At 33.3% G+C, this 23,752-nt stretch overlaps 1 protein-coding gene across 1 annotated transcript; it reads right to left on the reverse strand.

Moving 5' to 3' along the window:
- Positions 1–11,724: 11,724 nt before the first annotated feature.
- On the reverse strand, positions 11,725–15,363 carry LOC139856836 (LRR receptor-like serine/threonine-protein kinase RPK2). The gene has a single exon (XM_071845546.1). It carries the CDS (start codon positions 15,164–15,166, stop codon positions 11,912–11,914), a length of 3,255 nt encoding a protein of 1,084 aa, XP_071701647.1. The 5' UTR covers positions 15,167–15,363; the 3' UTR covers positions 11,725–11,911.
- Between the last annotated feature and the right edge of the window lie 8,389 nt (positions 15,364–23,752).

A 23,752-nucleotide genomic window follows, 5' to 3' on the forward strand; every position in this document is an offset into this window, starting at 1 on the left:
AGAAGAATCGGAACCGGATGAAGAAATAGAACCGGTGGGGGAAATAATAAAACGGTTAAGTAAAAGAAAATCCTCAACCAACCGACCAAGGTTAATTATGGTCAATGGTGTTTCCGCCAAGGAAGCAAAATATTGGGAGGATTACCAATTCTCCAATGAATCAGATTCCGACAAGAATTCCGATGATGTTATAGAAATTACCCCAACTGAATTTAAAAAGGCAAAAGAAAATAATAAGGGAAAGGGCATAAAAATAGAGAAATCTAATTCCAACCCCGATGAACTTTATATGTATCGTCAACCCCCGAAGTCCTTAAGTTTTAACAATGACCCGGGAACCTCTAAACCACCGGGTTTTTCTAAACTAATGTGGAAAATTACGGCTCGTATTAGGGGAACATCATATATCCCTAGAAACTTGGCAAAACGAACCAAAACCGAAGAAGAAGAAACGAGCGAGTCGGAATAAGATAGTTGTATTCGTGTGGTGTAATATATGTAATATAGTGTTCTTATGCTTTATGATATATGTAAAAATTGCTTGTATTAATAAGTATTTTTTATGAATCTAACTCTTGTCTATTTTACAGTTTAAAAACACAAAATGGATAGACAACCCAATATTTTAAGAGACCTACCCGGAGACATGATTGATGAAATCTTGTCTAGAGTCGGCCAGAATTCCTCGGCACAACTATTTAAGGCGAGATCAGTTTGTAAGACATTCGAAGAACATTCCAAGAATGTCTTGGTTTATAAAGACTTTCATTTGAAAGATGGGGGATATCACATTGGGAAACCCATAAGTTACGATGTGTTTACTTTGACGCATATATTGCGGGGAACCCAAATGCTATTTTACGCAACGGGTTAAGAAATTATTTTGACTCAATATATCCGAATATTGGACTTCGTGATTTAGAAAAAGCGGCTAACATGCAACATAAAAAAGCATGTTATGCTTACGGATTAGTAATGTTCGCTTCTCACCAAAGTGAGAACAAGAACATCGGGCTACAACTATTAAACAAAACGTTTCCACAAGTGACGGAGTCGGTAATTGGGGTAAGAAATGAGGTTTTTAGATTGTTACGGGACTGTTGGACATTACGTAACCCTCGTCCCTTTGACGACGTTACAACACGCTGTCTTATAAACGGCCATAATGGTTATGTTGCACAAGACCAAGGATGGGAAGTAGTCCTAGTAAAACCAGAATGCATGACTTGTTTCTGGACGTATGAATTACGTGTCTTTATTGCCTTTGCTGAACGACTTGTGTACTAGCTAGAATTATCTTCACAACTATCTTGTATCAAAGTTATTGTGTGCTATATTTCAAGCTTTATGTAAAATAAGCGGTATTGTAAGTTTGTAAAATATTGTATAAAAGTTTGAACGCGAAATATTATTATAATCAGTTTTTCATATAGAATTGTAGTAGTTGAATTGTATATTAGCTACTAAGTATGAACTTAACGGGTAGGTACTACCCGAATTTTAAACTTATAAAACGCTAATATGAAGAAAAAGCTTTTATAAATGAGTTCATATTATGCTACGAAATACTATTAACTACTCTTAATATTCTGTATGATTAACTTGTTCCATTTAACTATTTTGAAGGAAATGGCACCGACTACTCGACACACCGTGAATATGAATGAAGAGGAATTCCGTACTTTTCTAGCTTCAAACATAGCCGCAGTACAGGCTGCGCTACATACCAACAAAGGTTATGGTTTGTTTTAAAAATGAATGCAGTCTTTGAAAAACGTCTCATATAGAGGTCAAAACCTCGCAACGAAATCAATTAATATGGAACGTTTTTAATCAATAAGAACGGGACATTTCAATGAGTACTGTATCACTTGATACAAATATAGTTAGAATAGATGATAGAAGATTTCTTAGGTTTATCCTTGGCGGTAGGATGTACAGAATGTCCATGCTGGACATGGCCAGGGCTTTACAGATATATACTCCTGGTGAGTTGCTACTACCTGATTGTACAAATTTGATTCATTATGGTGAAAGGGTAGATAGCAACTTTGACGCTGACTCCATTTGGAGGCGTATGTCACATTTTGATGTTTTTACACGAGCGGGAGGACATTCCTATACACATATTGACAGAGCCGAGCTTCGTATCATTCATAGATTTTTGGCTAACTCGATTACACAGAGAGGTCACAATAAGGAAAAAATGACCTTACATGATTTATTCTACCTAAAGTGTATTCGGGATCCTAGAAGCTTTGTCAATATCCCTTACTGTGTTGGTTTTTATTTATCTAAAATGGTAGAAGGAATGCAGGACGGGAGTATAATAGGAGGAGGTATTTTTGTTACTCTCATTGGAGAGTATTTAGGTGTTGATAGGAACCAAGGGGGTCCATTACAGCTTTGTAGAGAACAGGTTGAGCCTTTAGGATTGAAAGTTTATGTGGGTGCTAAGGTATTGAAAAGTAGACGCAACCAGGCAGTACCCTATGAAGGTAATCATCCTCAGGTAGAGAGAGGCTCAGACGAGGAAATGGAGGAGGTGGAAGACATTAGGGATGTCTTACGAGATGCTATTCTTGACGTCCACGTTCGTATAAATGAGGAAGCAATGACGAGCACGGTCAGACATAGTATGTATGAGCAGTGGAACTCCGAGCGAGTATACGAGGATTATAGGCAACGCCAACATGATAGCTGGTTAGTTCATCAGCACCAAATCATGAGCCAGCTATCATATCAGGTACCAAATAATTACGTGCCTACTCGACCTGCTCATTTTCCGCCACACAGCCCCGACATCCGACCACCCTTTAACCGGTATGACTATAACCAAGCCTATCAGGACACCTATAACCAACAATGGAACCCACCTGACGAGATGAACTGGAACCCCTATCCAGACTGATTTGGTTCCATTTGGTTATTTTTATGATTGTTATGTTTTTATCTTTTGACTTTTTCATGTTTAAACTTATGTTATTGGATATATTTGTGTAATTTTTATCATTTTTATCATTATTGTGTACTAATATTTTACATTTAGGATTTGAAAGTGGGATATTAAGTCCCATTTCAAATTGCCATGCATGTTTATATTTGTATGTATGTATATTGTCGATTGTACAAAACAGGGTAAAACAGCGCATTTTCAAAGACTGACATTAAGTTCAGCAAAAGCTAGTTTTGACGACAAAACGAAAAACAAATGTGATGTAACAACAAGACGGAATGAATAAATGATGTGCACCATTTATCATTCAGCAAACAAATGCCAGTATGTTTGGAAAATTTGGTAAAATTTAATCATTTTTCTACGCTAATCACCCTCAATAATTTAAATTGTTACTTATTTCTTACAAATGAGGGCATTGCAAGATCTTAAGTGTGGGAAGGGGTTAAATTCTTTCGGATTTTAAAATTTTTACTTTATACACTTGGTTACCATTAAAAATACTAGTAACGCAGTAGTTGTATTAGAATCTAGTGCTCTCTGATAATAAAGAACAGCCCTAGTCTTATATACTGACTACCCAATTCTAGTAAAAATTTTCAAAATTTTCAACTAAATGAATTCAAAATCATGTTTATACATATTTATGAACGATAAAACTAGGTGTTAACACCGAAATTATTGTTACCTCGGAAAGGACATAAATTGAGAAACAAACCAAAATGTTAAAATTCATTTAAAATGGAATAGAGAAGAACAAAAAGGGAAAATAAAAGCCAAGTGTGGGAAAATTCACCAAGTAATTTTAAACATATGTCACATATTTCTGTAACAAATAATTGAAGATACTTTTGTTTCGGACTAATCTAATCAGTTTTACCCGATTTACTGTAATATATTTGAAAGAAAGATGGATCTACACGATGAATCAATTCCATCATTTAAAGGAAGTAAAGTCTTCCGAAAAAGAAACGCGCTTCTTGATTTAGGTCATGAAGTTGTCGTCCAGACCAGCTGTAGGTTGACGAAAAACCTAGAAAAGTCATCTCTAAAATCAGCAGGAAATCCACGGACCTCAGCATCAAACAGGGTCGCCAAGTGGTCAGAATTATCCTAACCATGAGAGGATCTGTCTCGTAAAATGGGGAGGACGCCTTGCAAATTAGCTGGATAAGACTAATGAATCAGATCCCCAGAAAGGATAATCTTCTTAAAGATCAAAAATCAGCTTTTAAGACTAATATTACTCAATCATAGAGATTGACCTTAAAGATTGAGAATTCAAACTCATGGAATTCAATGATATCTAAACTCGAGCTTGAACGAGAAAATATTTTGATCAAATTATAAACCGATTTCTTTTCTGAAAACCCATTTTCAATGCGTTCATTACCATTGAACGTAAAATCCTAGGAATTCAACTGGAATTCATTAGGTCACCTGAACCAAATTGGGTGTCAATCGTAAGAACGGTGGTTGCATAGCATGGTCAAAGACAGGACCTTGTGCCAGACCGAAAAATTATAAGGGTGAGCTTTACTATTGCTCCTACAAAGGATAGTAATTGCGTCCGACACGTTATAGACCATAATTAAAAGCATGTCAGGGGACATTGCCTTAACAGTTGCTTGTTCAACGCTTTCATTTGCAACCGGACGGTAGTTTATCGAAAGGTAATATACGGAGCAAGTATACTGGACGTGTTGCTTTCCCAATACAAGGTTAGCAAGTGGGTGACACAAAACCATAAGTTTTGAGCTAAAATTTTCAAATCTGAAACCCACCAAACCCACAAAAAGAATTTGCAAACACCGGTGAAGGGTTATTCCGGAAAACTTATCTAGGGTAAAAACTAGATTTAATTTTCAAAAGATCAAATGTTTTCATAAAGATCCAATTTCCTTAAAGGATCTAAATTTTTATAGTCATGTGGGACTGTAAACCACATCGTTACTACCATTGTTTATACCACCGTATAGAAATCACTGATGTACAAAGTGTGAAGAATAAAGAAGTGATTCTAGTATTTCAAGATTATATTGCTTGAGGACAAGCAACGCTCAAGTGTGAGAATATTTGATAATGCTAAAAACGAACATATATTTCATAGCATTATCCCTCAAGAAAGACAAGCTTTTAGTTGCAATTGTCCTATTTACAAGTGATATTCGTTTAAATAATAAAAGGTGAAGACAAAAGACAGATTCGACGAATTGAAGACGCAAACGACCAAAAAGCTCAAAAGTACAAAATACAATCAAAGAGGTTCCAATTATTGATAAGAAACGTCTCAAAATTACAAGAGTACAAGATTCAAAATGCAAAGTACAAGATATTAAATTGTACGCAAGGACGTTCGAAAATCCGGAACCGGGACCAGAGTCAACTCTCAACGCTCGACGCAACGGACTAAAAATTACAAGTCAACTATGCACATGAATATAATATAATATATAATTAATTTTTAAAATTAATATATATATTATATTATATTTAAAAACCGTCGGCATAAAAAAACAAAGACTTTTGAGCCTCCCCAGCTGGCCATGCGATCGCATGGCCTGGAGGAAGAAACTCCATGCGATCGCATGAGCATCTTTTCCAGTTCACAAAGCCTATAAAATCGAGTGTTAGGTGCATCATTCAACATATATCAATCTCTCTATTACTCAACGTATAATATTTATATTTATATTATAATTTTAATTTTAATTTTAATTTCCAATAATAAGGGTATGTTAGCGAATGTTGTAAGGGTGTAAGTCGAAATTCTGTCCGTGTAACGCTACGCTATTTTTAATCATTGTAAGTTATGTTCAACCTTTTTTAATTTAATGCCTCGTAGCTAAGTTATTATTATGCTTATTTAATCCGAAGTAATCATGATGTTGGACTAATTACTAAAATTGGGTAATTGGGCTTTGTACCATAATTGGGGTTTGGACAAAAGAACGACACTTGTGGAAATTAGACTATGGGCTATTAATGGGCTTTATATTTGTTTAACTAAATGATAGTTTGTTAATTCTAATATAAAGATTTACAATTGGACGTCCCTATAAATAACCATATACACTCAATCGGACACGATGGGCGGGGTATTTATATGTACGAATAATCGTTCATTTAACCGGACACGGGAATGGATTAATAGTCTATGGAATTATTAAAACAGGGGTGAAATTATGTACAAGGACACTTGGCATAATTGATAACAAAGTATTAAAACCTTGGGTTACACGCAGTCGATATCCTGGTGTAATTATTAAACAAAGTAATAAAACCTTGTTACAGTTTAAGTCCCCAATTAGTTGGAATATTTAACTTCGGGTATAAGGATAATCTAACGAGGATACTCGCACTTTATATTTATGACTGATGGACTGTTATGGACAAAAACCAGACGGACATATTAAATAATCCAGGACAAAGGACAATTAACCCATGGGCATAAAACTAAAATCAACACGTCAAACATCATGATTACGGAAGTTTAAATAAGCATAATTCTTTTATTTCATATTTAATTTCCTTTATTTTACATTTAATTGCACTTCTAATTATCGCACTTTTATTTATTGTCATTGTATTTAATTGCACTTTTAATTATCGTACTTTTTAATTATCGCAATTTTATTTTATCGCACTTTTATTTATCGCAATTTCATTATCGTTATTTACTTTACTCTTTAAATTTAGTCTTTTATTTATTTTTAATATTTTACATTAGGTTTTAACTGCAACTAAAGTTTTAAAAATCGACAAACCGGTCATTAAACGGTAAAAAACCCCCCTTTATAATAATAATATTACTTATATATATTTGTATTTTTATAAAATAAAACTACTATAGCGTTAAGCTTTGTTTAAAGATTTTTCCCTGTGGAACGAACCGGACTTACTAAAAACTACACTACTGTACGATTAGGTTGTAGCGACCCGACAAAATCGTCATTTGACGGCGCCAACTACTTAGGTCCCGTTACGTGGTCATAAGTCTTTAAAATAACGTTTGACCAAAATATGTCGCATTCATTGCAAAAGTAAAGATTGTTCCCTAGTTTACAAGAATTGTTCATCCAAAAGTTACGTTACAAAGTTATAAGTACAAATGAAACCTATGCGACACAATTTAAAAGTAGCCAAAAGATGCTCCATGTATGCATAAATACTCGACATCCAAAACAAGTATCAAAATAATGAGCGGAAGCATGTAACACATATCGTTCAAAGACCTGAGAAAAACATAGAAATCTGTCAACGAAAACGTTGATGAAATCATAGGTTTAAGTAAGTAAGTGAGTAAATAAGTAGATTGAACCACAAGATTTGCAACATCGAAATAATAGTTAACCATTCCAAAATTTGTTTCACGAGCACCCAATTATCAATGCTTAACATTTCTCCCATTGAACCCCATCACCTTAGTGTTAGAACATACACTGATTCTCGAAAATATATTTCATTCGTAGACGGTAGCGAACCGTCTGAATGAGGGTTTGTCAAACCCATATGGATCCACATAACATAAGTTCACACTTACACCCGGCAAGTGTAACTAATGATAATTGAATTGAGGATTTTGTTCTAAACTCGTATGTAGAATGTTTGTTTTCCTGTACTTGTGTTCACTTAGTAAAAAGAAACGTTTATGTTTTCTCATCCCAAATGTAAATTCAAAAGAGTAAAAGTGGGACTATGATCTCACCTTGAGTGCACGAGTAATAAAGTACTTCAACAAGTAAACGTGTGCAAAGAACAATGCTAGTCTTGACCTAAACAAGTAAGTTGTATCAATAATGGTAAACGCGATTGGTCAAGGATGTTCAATTAGTCCTATGGCTCGTTACGACTCGATTAAGTAGCATGTGAATCAAATTTTCAAGTTTCATGCAAGATACAAGTATAGAAGCAAGTTAGAGAGATTGCATAAGTATTCGGTTAAGTTTGGCTATAAGTCAAACTTGGTCGGGTCAAAGTCAACGAAAAAGTCAACACGTTCGGGTCGGGTCCCGAACTATTTTTCTGAGGTTTTTAATCATATATAAGCATGTTAGTCAAGTTTCATGTTAATCGGAGGTGCGTAGCATAGTTAGAATTAATCGAAAAACGACCAAATTGGACAGCACCTGATAGGCCATCTGGACGGCGTTCAAAATGGCTGGACGGCGTCCAGTATTGAAGTACTGGACGGCGTCCAAAAGACTGGACGGCGTCCAAGTCTGAAGGGCTGGACGGCGTCCAAGAATCTGGACGGCGTCCAGATCTGTATCCAGGCCCTGTTTTGCTGCAACAAAGAAATGCACGAACCAAAACTCAAACAATCCCAATTTATGTCCCGCAAACAATCAAAACATGTATCCTATATCATCGGGAAGGTATTTTGATAAAGGATACAACTAACCACATATCATTAATCGAGTTTATCATTTACAATAACCGAATTCTCGTCAAGTGATCATTTAGAGTTCGTTTTCCAAGTTTCAAGTTCACAACTTCATTTCATGATTCGGTAGTCCAATCTACACATACGATATGCCGTTTCGAAGGTAATTAAACGTACATTGCAACTAAACACTTACTAACAACATTAACAAGCATTCAATGCATCAAAAGTTCATTTTAAGGTTCATCAAACCCTAATTAAGAATCACAAAATCAATAATCATGTTAACGCAAGGTTTTCATATCATCCAACATACCAAAACGAAACTAACGATGCTAGTAACACTTTTAACACAATGGGTTTAACATCTAACAACATTTAATCAATCAAAATCAAAGATTAAACTAACCCATTTCAAGTGTTCATGCTAGTTACACCAAATAACAAGATCGAGCATACAAATTACATACACGACATCACAATGAGCCATAGACATTAACTAACATCATTTCAAGTCAAAAATACGAATTTAGAGAAATCTAGAGTTTTAGAAATGTTACCCAAACGAGATGAAGTTGGTACCAAAATGAAGAGGATGAAGAGAGGATCACGAATATGTAATTTATTTTGTTGCTAGCTCCCTAAATCGAATTTGGATGATGATTTTGTGTTTGAAGGTTTTGAGAGCATAAAAAGGGAAGTAAGAAAAAGAGATAGAGAGAAATGGGAGGTTGGTGGTGGATGGTGGGTTACTAGTTAGCCAAGTTTGCCCGAGTGGCGAGATTAGTCCCTCGCGTTTGTAGTCGGTTGCGGGAATTACCTAAACGGGATATTTTAAAACGCGTATTAACGGAGGATGTTAAAATTCAATAACGGAAAAATATTAAGAATGTTAGCTAACGGAGGATACGAATTTAGTTACGAAGGATATTATTAAAATAAAAAGACGGGCGTTAAAATAATTTAACGGAAAATGCGGGATGTTACATAGGTACACTGCCTATAAGTGTTGTAGCAAGGTTTAAGTATATCCATTCTATAAATAAATAAATATCTTGTGTAAAATTGTATCGTATTTAATAGTATTTTCTTGTAAAATTTAATAGTATTTTATACCCCTTAGCTTTAACATCATCCACCAACAACCTAGCATACGAGGTTGAGTGGCCCTAAGACATGAAGGTTTTATAGTTCAAGACATACCTGAAAGTCTTTAAGATCGTAAGAAGCTTTATTCGTACGATGGAGATTTGTATGCTGTGGTTTACGTATGAGTAACCGAATGAATGTCCCTGTATTAGGGTTTATGAGCTATGTATTTATAGGCTCACGAATTAGGGTTTCGGTAGAATCTCTTCCCTAATTAAATGTGATCTTGTCCCAACTAACTTTCGTTATTTAAGGAAAAGAATCTGAATTAATTATACCGTACATTCTTCTAGAATGTACTGGACCCTTATGCGAGTATACAAAACTTGCATCAGATGGTATAGGCGCACAAGGTGCGACTATACCCGTGACATATGCCTTTGTGTGCGGTTTTAGGGTTTTGGATGCGCATCCGCACAATCTTGCGGATATGCGTATCATTATTAAATACGCACCTTAAGTCATATATATTAAAAAAAAAAAAAAACGGGATGTTACATAGCGGAAGCTTGTGAATTATCCATTATATGATTATTAAGTAGAGCTTAGAGAGTAATAAGAAAGTTTAGAGAGAACATTAAGAGTGTTTGTTGGTGTGTTTTCAACCAAAACAACACCATCTATTTATAATACACATTGCGGGTGTAATAAAAAAATACTCAAAAAAGCCAAAAAAGGGTAAAAAAAAATTAGAAAAAAACACGGCTATACATTTCTGATTTCTGGGCAGACCCGAATTCGGATTCGGGTCTGGATCTAAAACCGGATCGGATAAAATCCGATTTTTATCTGGAAAAAATCTAGTTTCCAACGTCTCTTTGGATCCGGTTGGAACCGGATCGGATCCAAGAACCGGTTCCGGATATTTGTGCATCCGGATTTTTTGAGATCCAGTTTCAGATTTTTTGATACGATTGAATTCGGAAAGGGTTTTTCGTGCACCTCTAATCGCAAGAGCCCAATAGGGGCATTTACCTTATTCATATTACTGTATCTTTATCATACCAGATTGTTAAAGATAAAACTATTTTCTTAGTACATAACTAGTTGTGGAGCCCTCCCTTTGCGCTGGGGACTCTGTTTTGAATGCGAGTTAAAAAAAAAAGTCTCGATCTATTTTGTAAAAAAAAAAATTTATCGACATCTAACATTGAAGGGTTGTTCCTTTTGTGAAAGTTGCTTCTTTTAGCGTATGGTTATTATTTTTTTTAAAAGTTAGTTGATCTATTTTGTAAAAAAGAATGTTATTCGACATTTTTTGGTAGCATTGAAGGGTTGTTCCTTTTATGAAATTTGCTTCTTTTATCGTTGAGGAAGGAAAGGGAAAAAAAAGGAAAAAAAAAGTTAGTTTTTTTTTTTTTTGTAAAACGTTGGGGACCACACAAAAAAATAAAATAAATAAATTACTGTAGCACAGTAGTGGCCCATGTGGGTCCAACTGTTTGAGCGCTGCGTACAAGTTGTTAAAGCGTGATGAGTGTTATTATTCAGTATTTTTGGTTTTAGTAATGGAGTAAATAATAATTTAGAATTTAGAATTAGGTATAAAGTGAGGGGTTTTATTTGTATTTTAATGGAAGCTAGGGAGTTATTTTTGTGAAAAGCAAAAATGGGAATAGTACTATTCATGGAGAATAAGACAAATTATCTATATATCTAATAAACAAAACTCAGTAGCACTATTCATTAATAGTAACTAGGGGTATTTTCGTCATTTCACTTCTTTTTTTTGGTCTCCAACGATAAAAGAAGCAACTCTCATAAAAGAACCAACCCTTCAATGTTACCAAAAGATGTCGGAAAAAATTCTTTTTTACCAAAAAAATCAACTAACCTTTTTTTTTTCCTTTTCTTCCTCAACGATAAAGGAGGCAACTTTCATAAAAAGAACGACTATTCAATGCTACCAAAAGATGTCGAAAAACATTCTTTTTTACAAAATATATCAACTAACTTAAAAAAAAAAAACGCTAAAAGAAACAACTTTCACAAACAACCCTTCAATGATAGATGTCGCAAAAAATTCTTTTTTACCAAATAGATCAAGACTTTTTTTTTTTTAAACTCACATTCAAAACGGAGCCCCCGGCGCGAAGCGAGGGCTCCACAACTAGTTTTGTCCATTAGATATAACTATTAATATTAATATTAATATTAATATTAATATTTGATAAACAGATTCATGACCATGTCTTTCTAGCTCTGCAAAATCAAAATACATATAATGAAGACATAACTTGAAAACCTGCTTTTATAATTCTATACAGAAATGAACAAACAAGAAATTACACTACACCCTCAGGGTTGCACCAAATCTTCATCTGTGCATATCCAATTCATTATCAACACAAACATTATACAGCAATTTACAAATCACAAATTAAAAATCAATAATACTATCAATCAATATCAATACTACATTAACAAGATGGCGGTTGCAGTTGCTTCAGTCTCCGTACCACTTGCTTCATCGTGGGTCTTGTCGATAACGAGTCCACTGTGCAAACAACTGCGAGATGTAACACCTCAATCAGGTCATCATGTGGGCCCGAATCCCACAACCCGGCCGTAAAAAACTCCTTCGCTTGTCCTTCTCGTAGTAACATTAACGCCCACCCGACAATATTAAACCCGTTACCGTAAGATGAAAACGAAGGGTCCAAAGCTTTTTTATCCGATAATAGCTCGAGAAGCACGACGCCATAACTATAAACGTCGGCTTTATCCGAGACCCGACACGTCATTGCGTATTCGGGCGCAACGTACCCGAACGTTCCCGCGACTCCGGTAGTCGCGTGAGTCTCTGATGTACCTAAAAGCCGCGCCAAACCAAAATCCGATAAATACGCGTTGAAATCGTCGTCGAGTAAGATGTTGCTCGGTTTCACGTCACGATGAAGAACACGAGGAACACATTGATCGTGTAAATACACGAGTGCTCGAGCTACATCTAACGCGATCCTGTGTAGGACCCGCCAATCAACGGCTCTCGTTGATCGTTCTTGAATAAATCTTTCCAAGTTTCCACCGGGTAAATAGTTATAAATCAAGAACATTTCGGTTTCACTCGCGTGGTATCCGATTAGGGTTACGAGATTCGGGTGTCGTAACCTTCCTAGGGTTTTAATCTCTGCATCAAATTGTTGTACACCTTGAAACCGACCAACCGATAACCGTTTTATCGCGACTAAAAACCCCGGGGAGATTTCGGCTTTATAGGTAGCTCCAAAACCGCCATTTCCGATACAATTACTCGCATTGAAACTATTTGTCGCTTGTATTACATTCTCGAAATTCAACGGGACCCCAATATTCGTAAACAAAGTAACTTCCTTGTGGGTCGATTCGTGAACCGCGGATCTCGGTTTCCATCGGGTACAAAAGAACAGAACAATGAGAGCTAAAAGAACAGACAAAATGGCAGAAGCTGATGTAATCGAAGCAATCTCGATCGAATTGAAGTTACTGTTCCCCTTTTTCGAGGATGCAGTTGATGGTTCAGAGTAATTTACGAAATCGCCCCCAGCCGTTGTTGCTGGTTCAACAGGCTGTGGTTCAGGGGTTGACATCAAGTTTTCAGCTAACGGGCCAGAGAAATCATTTACCGTCACGTTGAGTTTCATAATTTTTGAGAAATTTGCAAAACCAGATGGTATTTCTCCTGAAAGCTTGTTGTTGTTGAGCAAAAGAACAGTTAACTTTTTGAGATTAACAAGATCTTTCGGGATCGGTCCAGATAACGAATTTGAAAAAAGTTCAAGAACTTGTAAAGATTTCAACTTTCCGAGACCCAAAGGAATCGGTCCCGTTAGATTGTTGTTAGATAACGAGAGACTAGTTAAATCCTTCATCTTGCTAAAGCTAAATGGTATTTCGCCATGTAACAAATTACGGCTCAAATTAAGCGAAACAAGAGAACCCAAATCCCCTAAACTAACAGGAAGAACACCCGCTATTTGATTCCCGGACACATCCAAAACGCTCAAAGACTTACAAATTTGACTAATATTCGACGGGATCTCACCAGATAACGCGTTCGAGCTGACGTTGACAACGATATTATCAAATTCAGAACATTTATCAAACAAATCTCCCGGAAACTGACCCGTTAGATTGTTTTCACCCGCAAGAAACATATACACAGAGTTTTCCCCTGTTTTTCTGGTTGATGCAACTTCGATTGAACTCAACGACCCAGTAAAGTTATTACCGGAAAAATTATGGATTATTTCAAGATTCCCATTTCCACCATTAAAATATCTTACATATACTGACGAAAAATCGAAGGGTTCACACGTAGTGTGACGAAAAAACCGAACTGGCCCTGAAAGACAATTCCTACTAACATCAAATACAGACATGCAAGCAACCGGAAGTTCATCATTAACCTCTCCGGTCAACTTATTCGAGCTCAAATCAAGAAAATTCAACTTCTTGCATATACTAAAACCTTTCGGGATTTCATCAGTGAATAAATTCTGAGCCAAATTAACAATTTCCAAACTTTTACATTCACCCCAATTGGTTGGAATCTTTCCCTCCAAACTCGTTCTTGGCGCCCATAAAACTTTCAGCTTGGGCAAACTAGTAATTTCCAAAGGCAATACACCCTGAAAATAATTATACTCCTCTTCAGAACGAGCCGTTTCAATTTGCCCAGCATCGCCGATATTAGGGATTGGATTAAACAAGTTTGAGAACACAAGAATCGACAACTCTTTACAATTTCCGAGCTGTTTAGGGATCGGACCACTGAAACTGTTTCTTGACACATCTAAAACTTGCAGCGAACTAAGCCGACCTAATTCAATTGGGATTTCATCTTGAAGCATATTCGAATACAACAAAACAGATTGCAATTTACTACAATTCGACAAACTAAATGGAATTCCTCCAAGTAATAAATTGCCAGCGAGTTCTAAATGCTCGAGATTACCACAATTATACCCTATCTCATTTGGAATCTTCCCTGAAAACCGGTTAAAAGACAAATACAACCCCCTTAAATCATTAAACTCGTTAAAGAATCTTGGAATCGAACCGTTCATATGGTTTCCAGCTAAATTCAATATCTGCAGATCCTTCAAATTCGATAAAGAATCAGGTATTGTACCGGATATCCGATTAAACCCCAAATTAACAACCCTAAGGTTCTTTAACCCACTAAAATCCACACTTAAATTCCCACTAATTAAATTCCCTTCAAGATCAATCACTTCTAATTTCTTCAACCCCCAAATATCACCAGGTATTTCACCACTTAAATCGTTGAAAGGGAGCGATAAAACCCTAAGTTCCGAAAGCTTTGAAATTGCATAGGTCAATTTCCCCACTAATTTAGCATTACCCACAACACAATCTTTCCTAATTCCAAATCCATACAATTGAAATTGATCATATTTATTACAAGTAAAAGAGCCTGAATTACCTCCACCTGTAATATTAAGAGCCACAACCCGATTATTTGACCCGCAAGTAACCCCGACCCACGAACACGGATCCGAATTGCTCTCACTCCAACTGCCCAGTACTCCATTCGGGTCGGATACGGACCTTTTGAACTCAAGTAACGCCGATTTATCTGAATCGTTGCCGGAAACGACGTCGTAACGGTAAAAAAAGAAGATGACCCAGAGATGTAACAGGAGCTTTATGGGTTTTTGATGACGACCCATTTGTGGAACACTAAAGGTGTTCTATAAAAATTGAATCTTGGGAACAATTGAGTTGAGTGAAAGATCTGTGATTTTAGTTGAAACTGGAGAGGGTTTTGTTCAAACCCTAATTTTCTGGTTTGTAAAAGACAGCAAAGAAAGACCGAGTTTTAGCCTTTTGGCTCAGTTTTCTTACTCTTCAATTGGGTTGATTTTGAAGAAAAACAAAAGTCAATGTTTGCATAATCTTCGGTTTTAGATTTGAGCCCCCATCTTTGTTTTTTTATGGTTAACGGCCCCAAAAGTTTCAACAGAAATCTTACCCAAATAGAAGTAAAGTGGCTTTTTTATCACATAATACAAAGGGACTGTTACAAAAATATTTTTGTTAGGATAAAAGCGAGTAAACTATCTAACGGCTCTAATAATATATATTTTAGCTTAGAACTAACCATGTACTTTTGAGCAACATATCAGATCTAAAAATACTACTCTCTACATAACACAATATCAATGTACATATTTGATGTAAAGTTCAAAAAACTAGGTATGAAATTTTGTCTAATTATTCAACAAAATTTTGAATACTTATCCAATTTTACTAGTTAACAGAATAATCAGTATACTTTTATTAATATGTGTTATGTGTTATGTGTTATTTTTTTATCATATAAAATTAAAGTGAGATGGAGGTCGCAAGGTTGAAAAAGATGTGAAACGAGGTTGAACGGTCAGGACCTTGGAGTGTTGCAACGGTCAACATGAGATCGAGACGGATGCTAACGAACGTTAACTTTATACATATATATATATATACATATATATATATATATATATATATATATATATATATATATATATATATATATATATATATATATATATATATATATATATATATATATATATATATATAGTGGTAGGATCAAGAGGGAAGTAACCAATCGGGGGGAAACGGGGGGAAGCAAAATTTTTTTTTTTTTTTCGTTTCTTGAAAAAACTTTGTTCACGAACATTATAGATTGGATGAAAATAAGAACATTTAGAAAAGACACTTCGTGATGAATGTTATTATTTTGGCGGGAAAACGCTCGAAGAAGTAATATATAACAATTATCGTGTTTTTCGAACGTATGTTGAGGTTTTAGACATCAGGGTTTAGATATTAGGGTTTAGATATTAGGGTTTAGAAATTTAGGGTTTAGGGTTTAGATTTAGGGTTTAGATTTAGGATTTAGATTGAATTTTTAACACGAACGGTTTAGAGTTTAGGGTTTAGGGTTTAAGGTTTGGCGTTTTGAGTTTATGGAATAAACCCAAAATACTAAACCCTAAACCCTAAACTCTAAATCGGGCTAAATTTTACTTCATAAAACATGGAAAAAAAAAACGTTAACATTCTTTACGAACAATATTATCTTGAATGTTATTTTTGTCGACCGTTTTTCCGCCAAAATAATAACATTCATCACGAAGTGTTTTTTCTAAATGTTCTTATTTTCATCCAATCTATAATGTTCGTGAACAAAGTTTTTTCAAAAATCGAAATTTTTTTATTTTTTATTTTTTTTGCTTCCTCCCGATTGGTTACTTCCCCATTGATCATGCCCATATATATATATATATATATATATATATATATAAAACGTTCAATACTGCAAACATAAATATTTGCCTTTAATTTGAAATATTTATGTTTGAAATAAATATAACAAGTCAACGTTAGCCAAAATCCGTCTCGACCAAATTTTTTTTTATTACTATTTTTACCGTTTTGAATGTTTTTACCCATTTTTAGATCCGTTGCGAAGGTACACTAATATATCTGTTGCGACGGTAAACTAGTAAATCGTTGCGGTGGTACACTAATAAATCCGTTGCGACGCTACACTAGTCCTTATAAAAAATACATCACCCATGTTGGGTCAATCATATTGCAAGAACCATTACAACATTTATTTATACTTCATTCGTCCCACTATAATTATTCAAATTTGACTTTCAAAGTCTTTCATTGACAACGTTGACCAAAAATATCTTTGTTTGTGTTATATAATATTTAATACAATTTATATGAATGAATTGGATTTCAAACGCGCATTTGTATAATTTTCATCAAATATATATAACACAAATAAAAATATTTACGGTCAAAGTTGACAAATAAAGACTTTGAAAGTCAAATATGAACACTTATAATGTGACATATGAAGTAGTGTAATATTTAGAGTATATAGTAATTAATTTGAATATACATTTTTCTAAAACTGTTTTCATACTCTACATAGGTGAAATTTATTATCGTTGTTGTTTTTTAGAAGAGAAAAAAAACAAATATAACTAGTATATATATATATATATATATATATATATATATATATATATATATAAATATATAATTATATTTATATGTATAATTGAAATTGATGTGCGAACTACATTAGAATAATTATTTATTATTTATTATATTATATTATATTATAATATATTCTATACATCCTACATTGTTCATCAACATGTCACAACATGTGAGATAAGCAAATAGTATATCTCATTTACTCGTGGACGTGGGTGTCGTAAATCAATATCTAATTTATATTTTAATTATATAATATTAAATAAATTCGATTCTATATTTAATTAATTAATTAATTGAGAGCAATGTTCCCTTGCCCATGCTGTCCTTTTATTTTTCTAATACGTTTAAAATAAGTCCATGATTAAAATGAAACCTTAAGGACCACCTTTGATAGTCACTACTTAAGTACTACTTAGCATTTACAATGAACTCCATATAAAATGTTTCATCCAAAAACACAAACCTATGATCCAATGTTTTTACGGAAAATTGCCTCGTTAACTCAATCCATCAACAAATTATAACATATTTACCTTCTTTAAGCTTTGTTCAATAGTCCTCTTTATCCTCCACGTAGATAAAGGACTAAAGGATCCATTACTTTAGTTTAAAAATATATAACTTTATATCTAATTCAGGCCCGGATTTAAGGGTGTGCAACCTGTTCATTGGAACAGGGCCCATTATTATTTGGGGCCCATTTTATTATTATCCATATACCCATTATAATGATGTTTATGCCCACATGTATTGTGGATGAAACTCGGGGGAAAAACTCAGAATAGTCCCATAAATTTATTCTTTTACAATATATATTCCGTTTGCCCCCTTTTCTACTTTAAATGTTCATTTCAACCCATAACATTTAAATTGCCCCGTTTTATCAACTGGTCGATGACAAAATTAAAACTAAACTACATATAAAAAGAGTTATTCTGTGTTTCATATGTTTTGGTTTTAAATACTATTTATCTTTTTATTTTAATTATAGCCTACTAATAATCAAATAAAATAAATGTCTTGTAACAAATTTGGTCAAATGTTGTATGCTCACAAATCTATAAAATCAAATATATCAATATACGGTAGATCGTTTACATTTATTTACACACATCGATGACATATATAAAGGAAGTTAAATCGGGGCGTCTTTTAAAATAATTTTTAGGGCCCATTTTAAATTTCGAACAGGACCTCCAAAATTTATGAGACGGCCCTGATCTAATTGTATTAAAGGACTAAACGATCTACAGTTTTACTTTAGTATAAAAATAAATAATTTTATATCTAGTTGTACAAAAGAAAGCACGAGTCTTTTAAATAGAAAATGTTGTATAACTATCCACATGACTTCTTGCAAAGCACACCTATTATTTTCCCGTTTTGAATATTTAGGGTTTTGAATATTTAGGGAGTGGAAAAATGATTAGTGAATAGTGTGTATACCATTTCAAACTTTCAAAAAAAATTTCTCCATATTCAAAGATTAATGATCTAATCATCTAAATTATTTAGTAAACTGTTTAACCATCCCAAATTCTCAATATAGCTTAATCTTTGGGTCTTAATATCTTTACAGGAGGATTTACAAACCTCTTCAGCCAAATATTTTAGTGTTGCAAGGGAAAATGCTGGAATCGGTCAGCCGATTAGGCCGGGTATATCTGTCTAAAATATTTGCACTCTTCGAGTAGACTGAAGGGTGAAAACTTTATATGTTCATTTATGAAACTAACACATTTTGAAATCTACTATGTAAAGTTTTAGACTTCGGTTTGTAAGCAGTGTTTATTGGACTTGACCCATGAAGATAATGATAGAACAATATAAGCTTATTGGCTGCTGCTAGGCTTAGTCTGAGTGAAGTGAATTCAAACAACAAATTGTCTAATGACGAAAAGAACTATCTAACTGGGAAAAAATTTTCTTTCATAGCATATAGTTCTGAAACTTAAGATCAAGCCATAGTAAAATCAAGAAATTTGTACATAGTATTAACAAATTGCAAACAGACAAGTCTAACTAACTCATCCATATGTTCAGAATATTTCAAAATATTTCAATGGTTGAGATTTTCAGTTGACTCATTCACACTACAACCCTCAACTTTGAATCTGAACAACACTTCTATGACGATGAAAAGTCCACCCCCACCATTGTTTGACTTTTGACCTTTGACTTAAGTCTTTCCCTATCTTAGCCATTGTTTGTTAATTGTACTTTTATCCTTCACATCACCGACACATCAGCGCTGGCCCTATTAACATTCCTCTAATTTTACACTTTATATCTTACACTTTCACTTCAAATTTTAAACTATTCGATAATAAATCTTAAATACAATAAATAACAAATAAATACACATAAAACATTAAAGTTTATTTAAATAAACATTAACAACAACAAAACTCAATCTCGCATATGCGAGGTATGAGGAAGGTGAGATGTAGACAATCCTTCCTCTATCCTGGAATAAAGACAGGTCATTTCTCCATCCGAAGTAAAACACTCCCAAAAGTAGAGAAAGTCATCTATCTCAATGTTCTATGGATAACAAATATAAGAAAATACTCCGTACTACATTGATAATTAAAATAAAAGACAATAATAAATAATACAAAACTTATAATAAATAAAACTAGTAGATATTAGTGTGTTCTTCGTCTTCGGTTGGCGGTTGCGGCAATTGTGATTTAAGAATGTCGCAGTAATGTTTAAGAAGTCTTACTCCTTTGTTGGCAAGTTCGGATTGATGGTAGTGTTAAGCACTTTTAACGTGTGACTCATTCGTTTTATAATTAATGATTGACGCTTTTCTTGTTGAGTTTTCACAATTTCTTGTTGGGCTATCATGATTTGAGAATGAAGGTCATCGGATGTCATGACCCGGAAATTTCGATCAAATTTAAACTCTGATAACTCCGACAAGATAAGCAAATTGATGTGTTGCATTAAAATATTTTTCATACGTTTAATTAACCATTGGACTTTACCCTACGATTCACGAACAACCTATAATTTAAAACTCAAACCCGTCATGATTTATATATAATTTTACTTTCTTAAACGAAGACGTTTTATGATATAATAATTTCTATTATTATAACCTCATAATAAAATGATTTTGAATATAATTAGTTCTAGAAAACTAAATTTTATAATATTTATATACGAAATGATAAAAATTTACTATTGAATGATGCAATTTCAAATTAAAATTTTTACGTATATAATTGTTTTATTTTTATGATGTATTTTTTTTATAATTTATAAGAAAAACGCAATTAAATTAAAGATGTACAAGCTGTAAAGCATAACGTAAAACAATGTAACTTAAATAGTTGAATCGAAATTAATTTATTTACTATTCATATGAATAGTAAATGAAAAAATTAATTAATTTACTATTCACATGAAAGCGACATGATAGAAATTATTAATTATAAGTTACATAATATACCCCTAAAGTATTTGAGAAATACGACTTTTTAAAAATTTACGATTCAAATTTTATTCTAAATTTATTATTATATTATTATATTTTATTTCAATATTATTATATTTATTATATTATTATATTTAAATTAATATTATATTATATATCTTTGTCCAGTCAAAAATTAGAAAAACACATATTACGCTTATAAACTTTATAAACGAACATTTTTACAACTAATTTTATAAAGCTTAAGACCAAAACAGATATATATGTATTCAAATATAAAAAGTGAAATTTTTACTCATACTTTTACCCTCCAATTTTTAGCAACAAGAGTACAAAATACCGGTCCGTGAAAACTGTCGGCAGATTTTATTGAATTCTAATTCACACGTTTTTATTTTCATATTATTATATTATTTTAATATTATTATATTATTACTTTATTATAATTATTATATTTATATATAAATATATATATATATATATATATATATATATATATATATATATATATATATATATTTATATATATGTTGATGGTTTGCAATCGAACACACACATATACATATTCATATTCTCCATATTAATATTATTATTATGAAGATTATTATGAAGATTATTAATTAATATTATTATTATTAGTAATATACATAAAATACTAAAACTGGGTTATGTTCAAGTGTTTTCAAAACGGGTTTTCAAGTGAGTCAAAGCTAAGGAAATTATGGGTTATAGCTATGGAGGTTATGGGTAATGCTCGTGGGCATTGTTCGTGAGGCCAACCTAGCGTTTATCATTTTCGTTGCGTCTACGTACTTTCCTGCAATATTGAATCACAATATTGATATGTGAGCATTCATATCTTATCTTTTATATATTAATAGGGTATCCATGTCTAGTGCTCGAGTATATATGTTTATGCATGCTTGTATGCTAAATGTCGTCGTTGAATAGTTTTATGATGAATTACGAATTTGATACATATGCTACTGATATAAAGTGTATGATATGCATATCGTTGGAAAGCTATCGAAAAATTAATAACTTTTCATTTAGAAATCGCGTGATTTCGATGAACGGATTAAAAGATATGGCCAACTGAATTATGTTTGACGTTAATTGAAATTGTGTTTGAAACTGCAAATTAATATCTAAACAACTTGTCTATGAGATTGATAATTTGGATTTTTAGATAATACTAATCGAGTAAATGAATTTCTATATAAGGCACGTCTCGTTTTGTTGAATAATTGTCAAAGTTGACTGTCTTATCATGTTTTAAAACTTTATAAACACTATAATCATATTTTTAAAGTATTGGAAAACTATTTTTGATTGCCATGATAATTCAAATATAATATAGCTCCTGAAATAAATAATATTTTGAGTTTGATAAACTATAAATTCGTTCAATTATCAAGACTTATACTATGTTAATATAATAAACATGTATAGATTTAAATATCATATTGGGTCAGGTTGACTTTTGATATGACTTTTGTTAACTTTTGCATGTCGGTCTCGAGCATTAGGATTGTGATACACTATGACCTGACCTAGCTTGTTAGACATGTATTGACCAACATATGTTCTCTAGATTGAGATCTACGGTTATTTTGCACTCCGAGTTTCGGTCACATTTCGGTGAATGACCTTATGTGCTGCTAAGGTGAGTTTATAGATCCCTTTTTAATTACTTTTGCAATCTATATTTTTGGGCTGAGAATACATGCACTTTATTTTAAATGCAATGGACACAAGTACATACTAAATTCTACACTGAGTTTGAACCGAAAATCCCTTAGCTTTGGTAACTAGTAACTGCCGGTTATAAGAACTGGTGGGCGCGAGTAGTTGTATATGGATCCATAGGGCTTGACATCCACGTATGTTCCAGGTATAGAAACCCTAGCCTGAACTATAAAATAGACGTATGCTATTTGAGTTTAGTACACGTTGGATTGTGTGTATTGTACATGTTGGTTGCATGTATGTTAAAACAGGGGTACTTATTATAACGTTAAAGTTTAGTTACCAGGGTGCTCAATTTCGTAGAATATTTTGATAAACGTTTCTGGATGAAACAACTGAAATCTTGTGATCCACCTTTATATACAGATTATGCGCAACATTAAATCTATGAACTCACCAACCTTTGTGTTGACACTTTTAAGCATGTTTATTCTCAGGTTCCTAGAATTCTTCCGCTGTTTGCTTATATGTTATACAAGCTATGTGCATGGAGTCGTTAATGCTTTATCCGAGAAAACGTTGCATTCACAAAATCATCACCATGTATCTTATTTTGACTGCATTGTCAACGGATGTAGTATTGTAAACTATTATTTACGGTGATTGTCTATATGTAGAAATCATCAAATGTCAAAAACCTTAGAATTTGATATTCATTTATGGTGTGCCTTTTCAAAAGAATGTAATGTTTACAAAACGTATCATGTAGAGGTCAGTACCTCACTGTGAAATCGATGAATGATGTATTCGTCCAAAGGGATTTGGACGGGTCATCACAGTTGGTATCAGAGCTTGAGGTCATAGGGAACCAGAATTTGCATTAGTGTGTTTAACTGGTAATTGTTAGGATGCATTAGTGAGTCTGGACTATGATCGTATATGTTTTTACTGAGTTTTGCTTATCATTTCTTGTCAGAAATTACTTGCTTATCATTTTAGTCTAGACACGTCTTACTGTAGTTATGGCATAATAGGAAGTATAGACAAATCATATCTCATCATATTTATCACAGTAGACTTTGTCTGACACTTTTTCTAAATTTCCTCCGTAAGT

Source organism: Rutidosis leptorrhynchoides, chromosome 7 (assembly GCF_046630445.1).
Source record: "Rutidosis leptorrhynchoides isolate AG116_Rl617_1_P2 chromosome 7, CSIRO_AGI_Rlap_v1, whole genome shotgun sequence".
Lineage (NCBI taxonomy): Eukaryota > Viridiplantae > Streptophyta > Magnoliopsida > Asterales > Asteraceae > Rutidosis > Rutidosis leptorrhynchoides.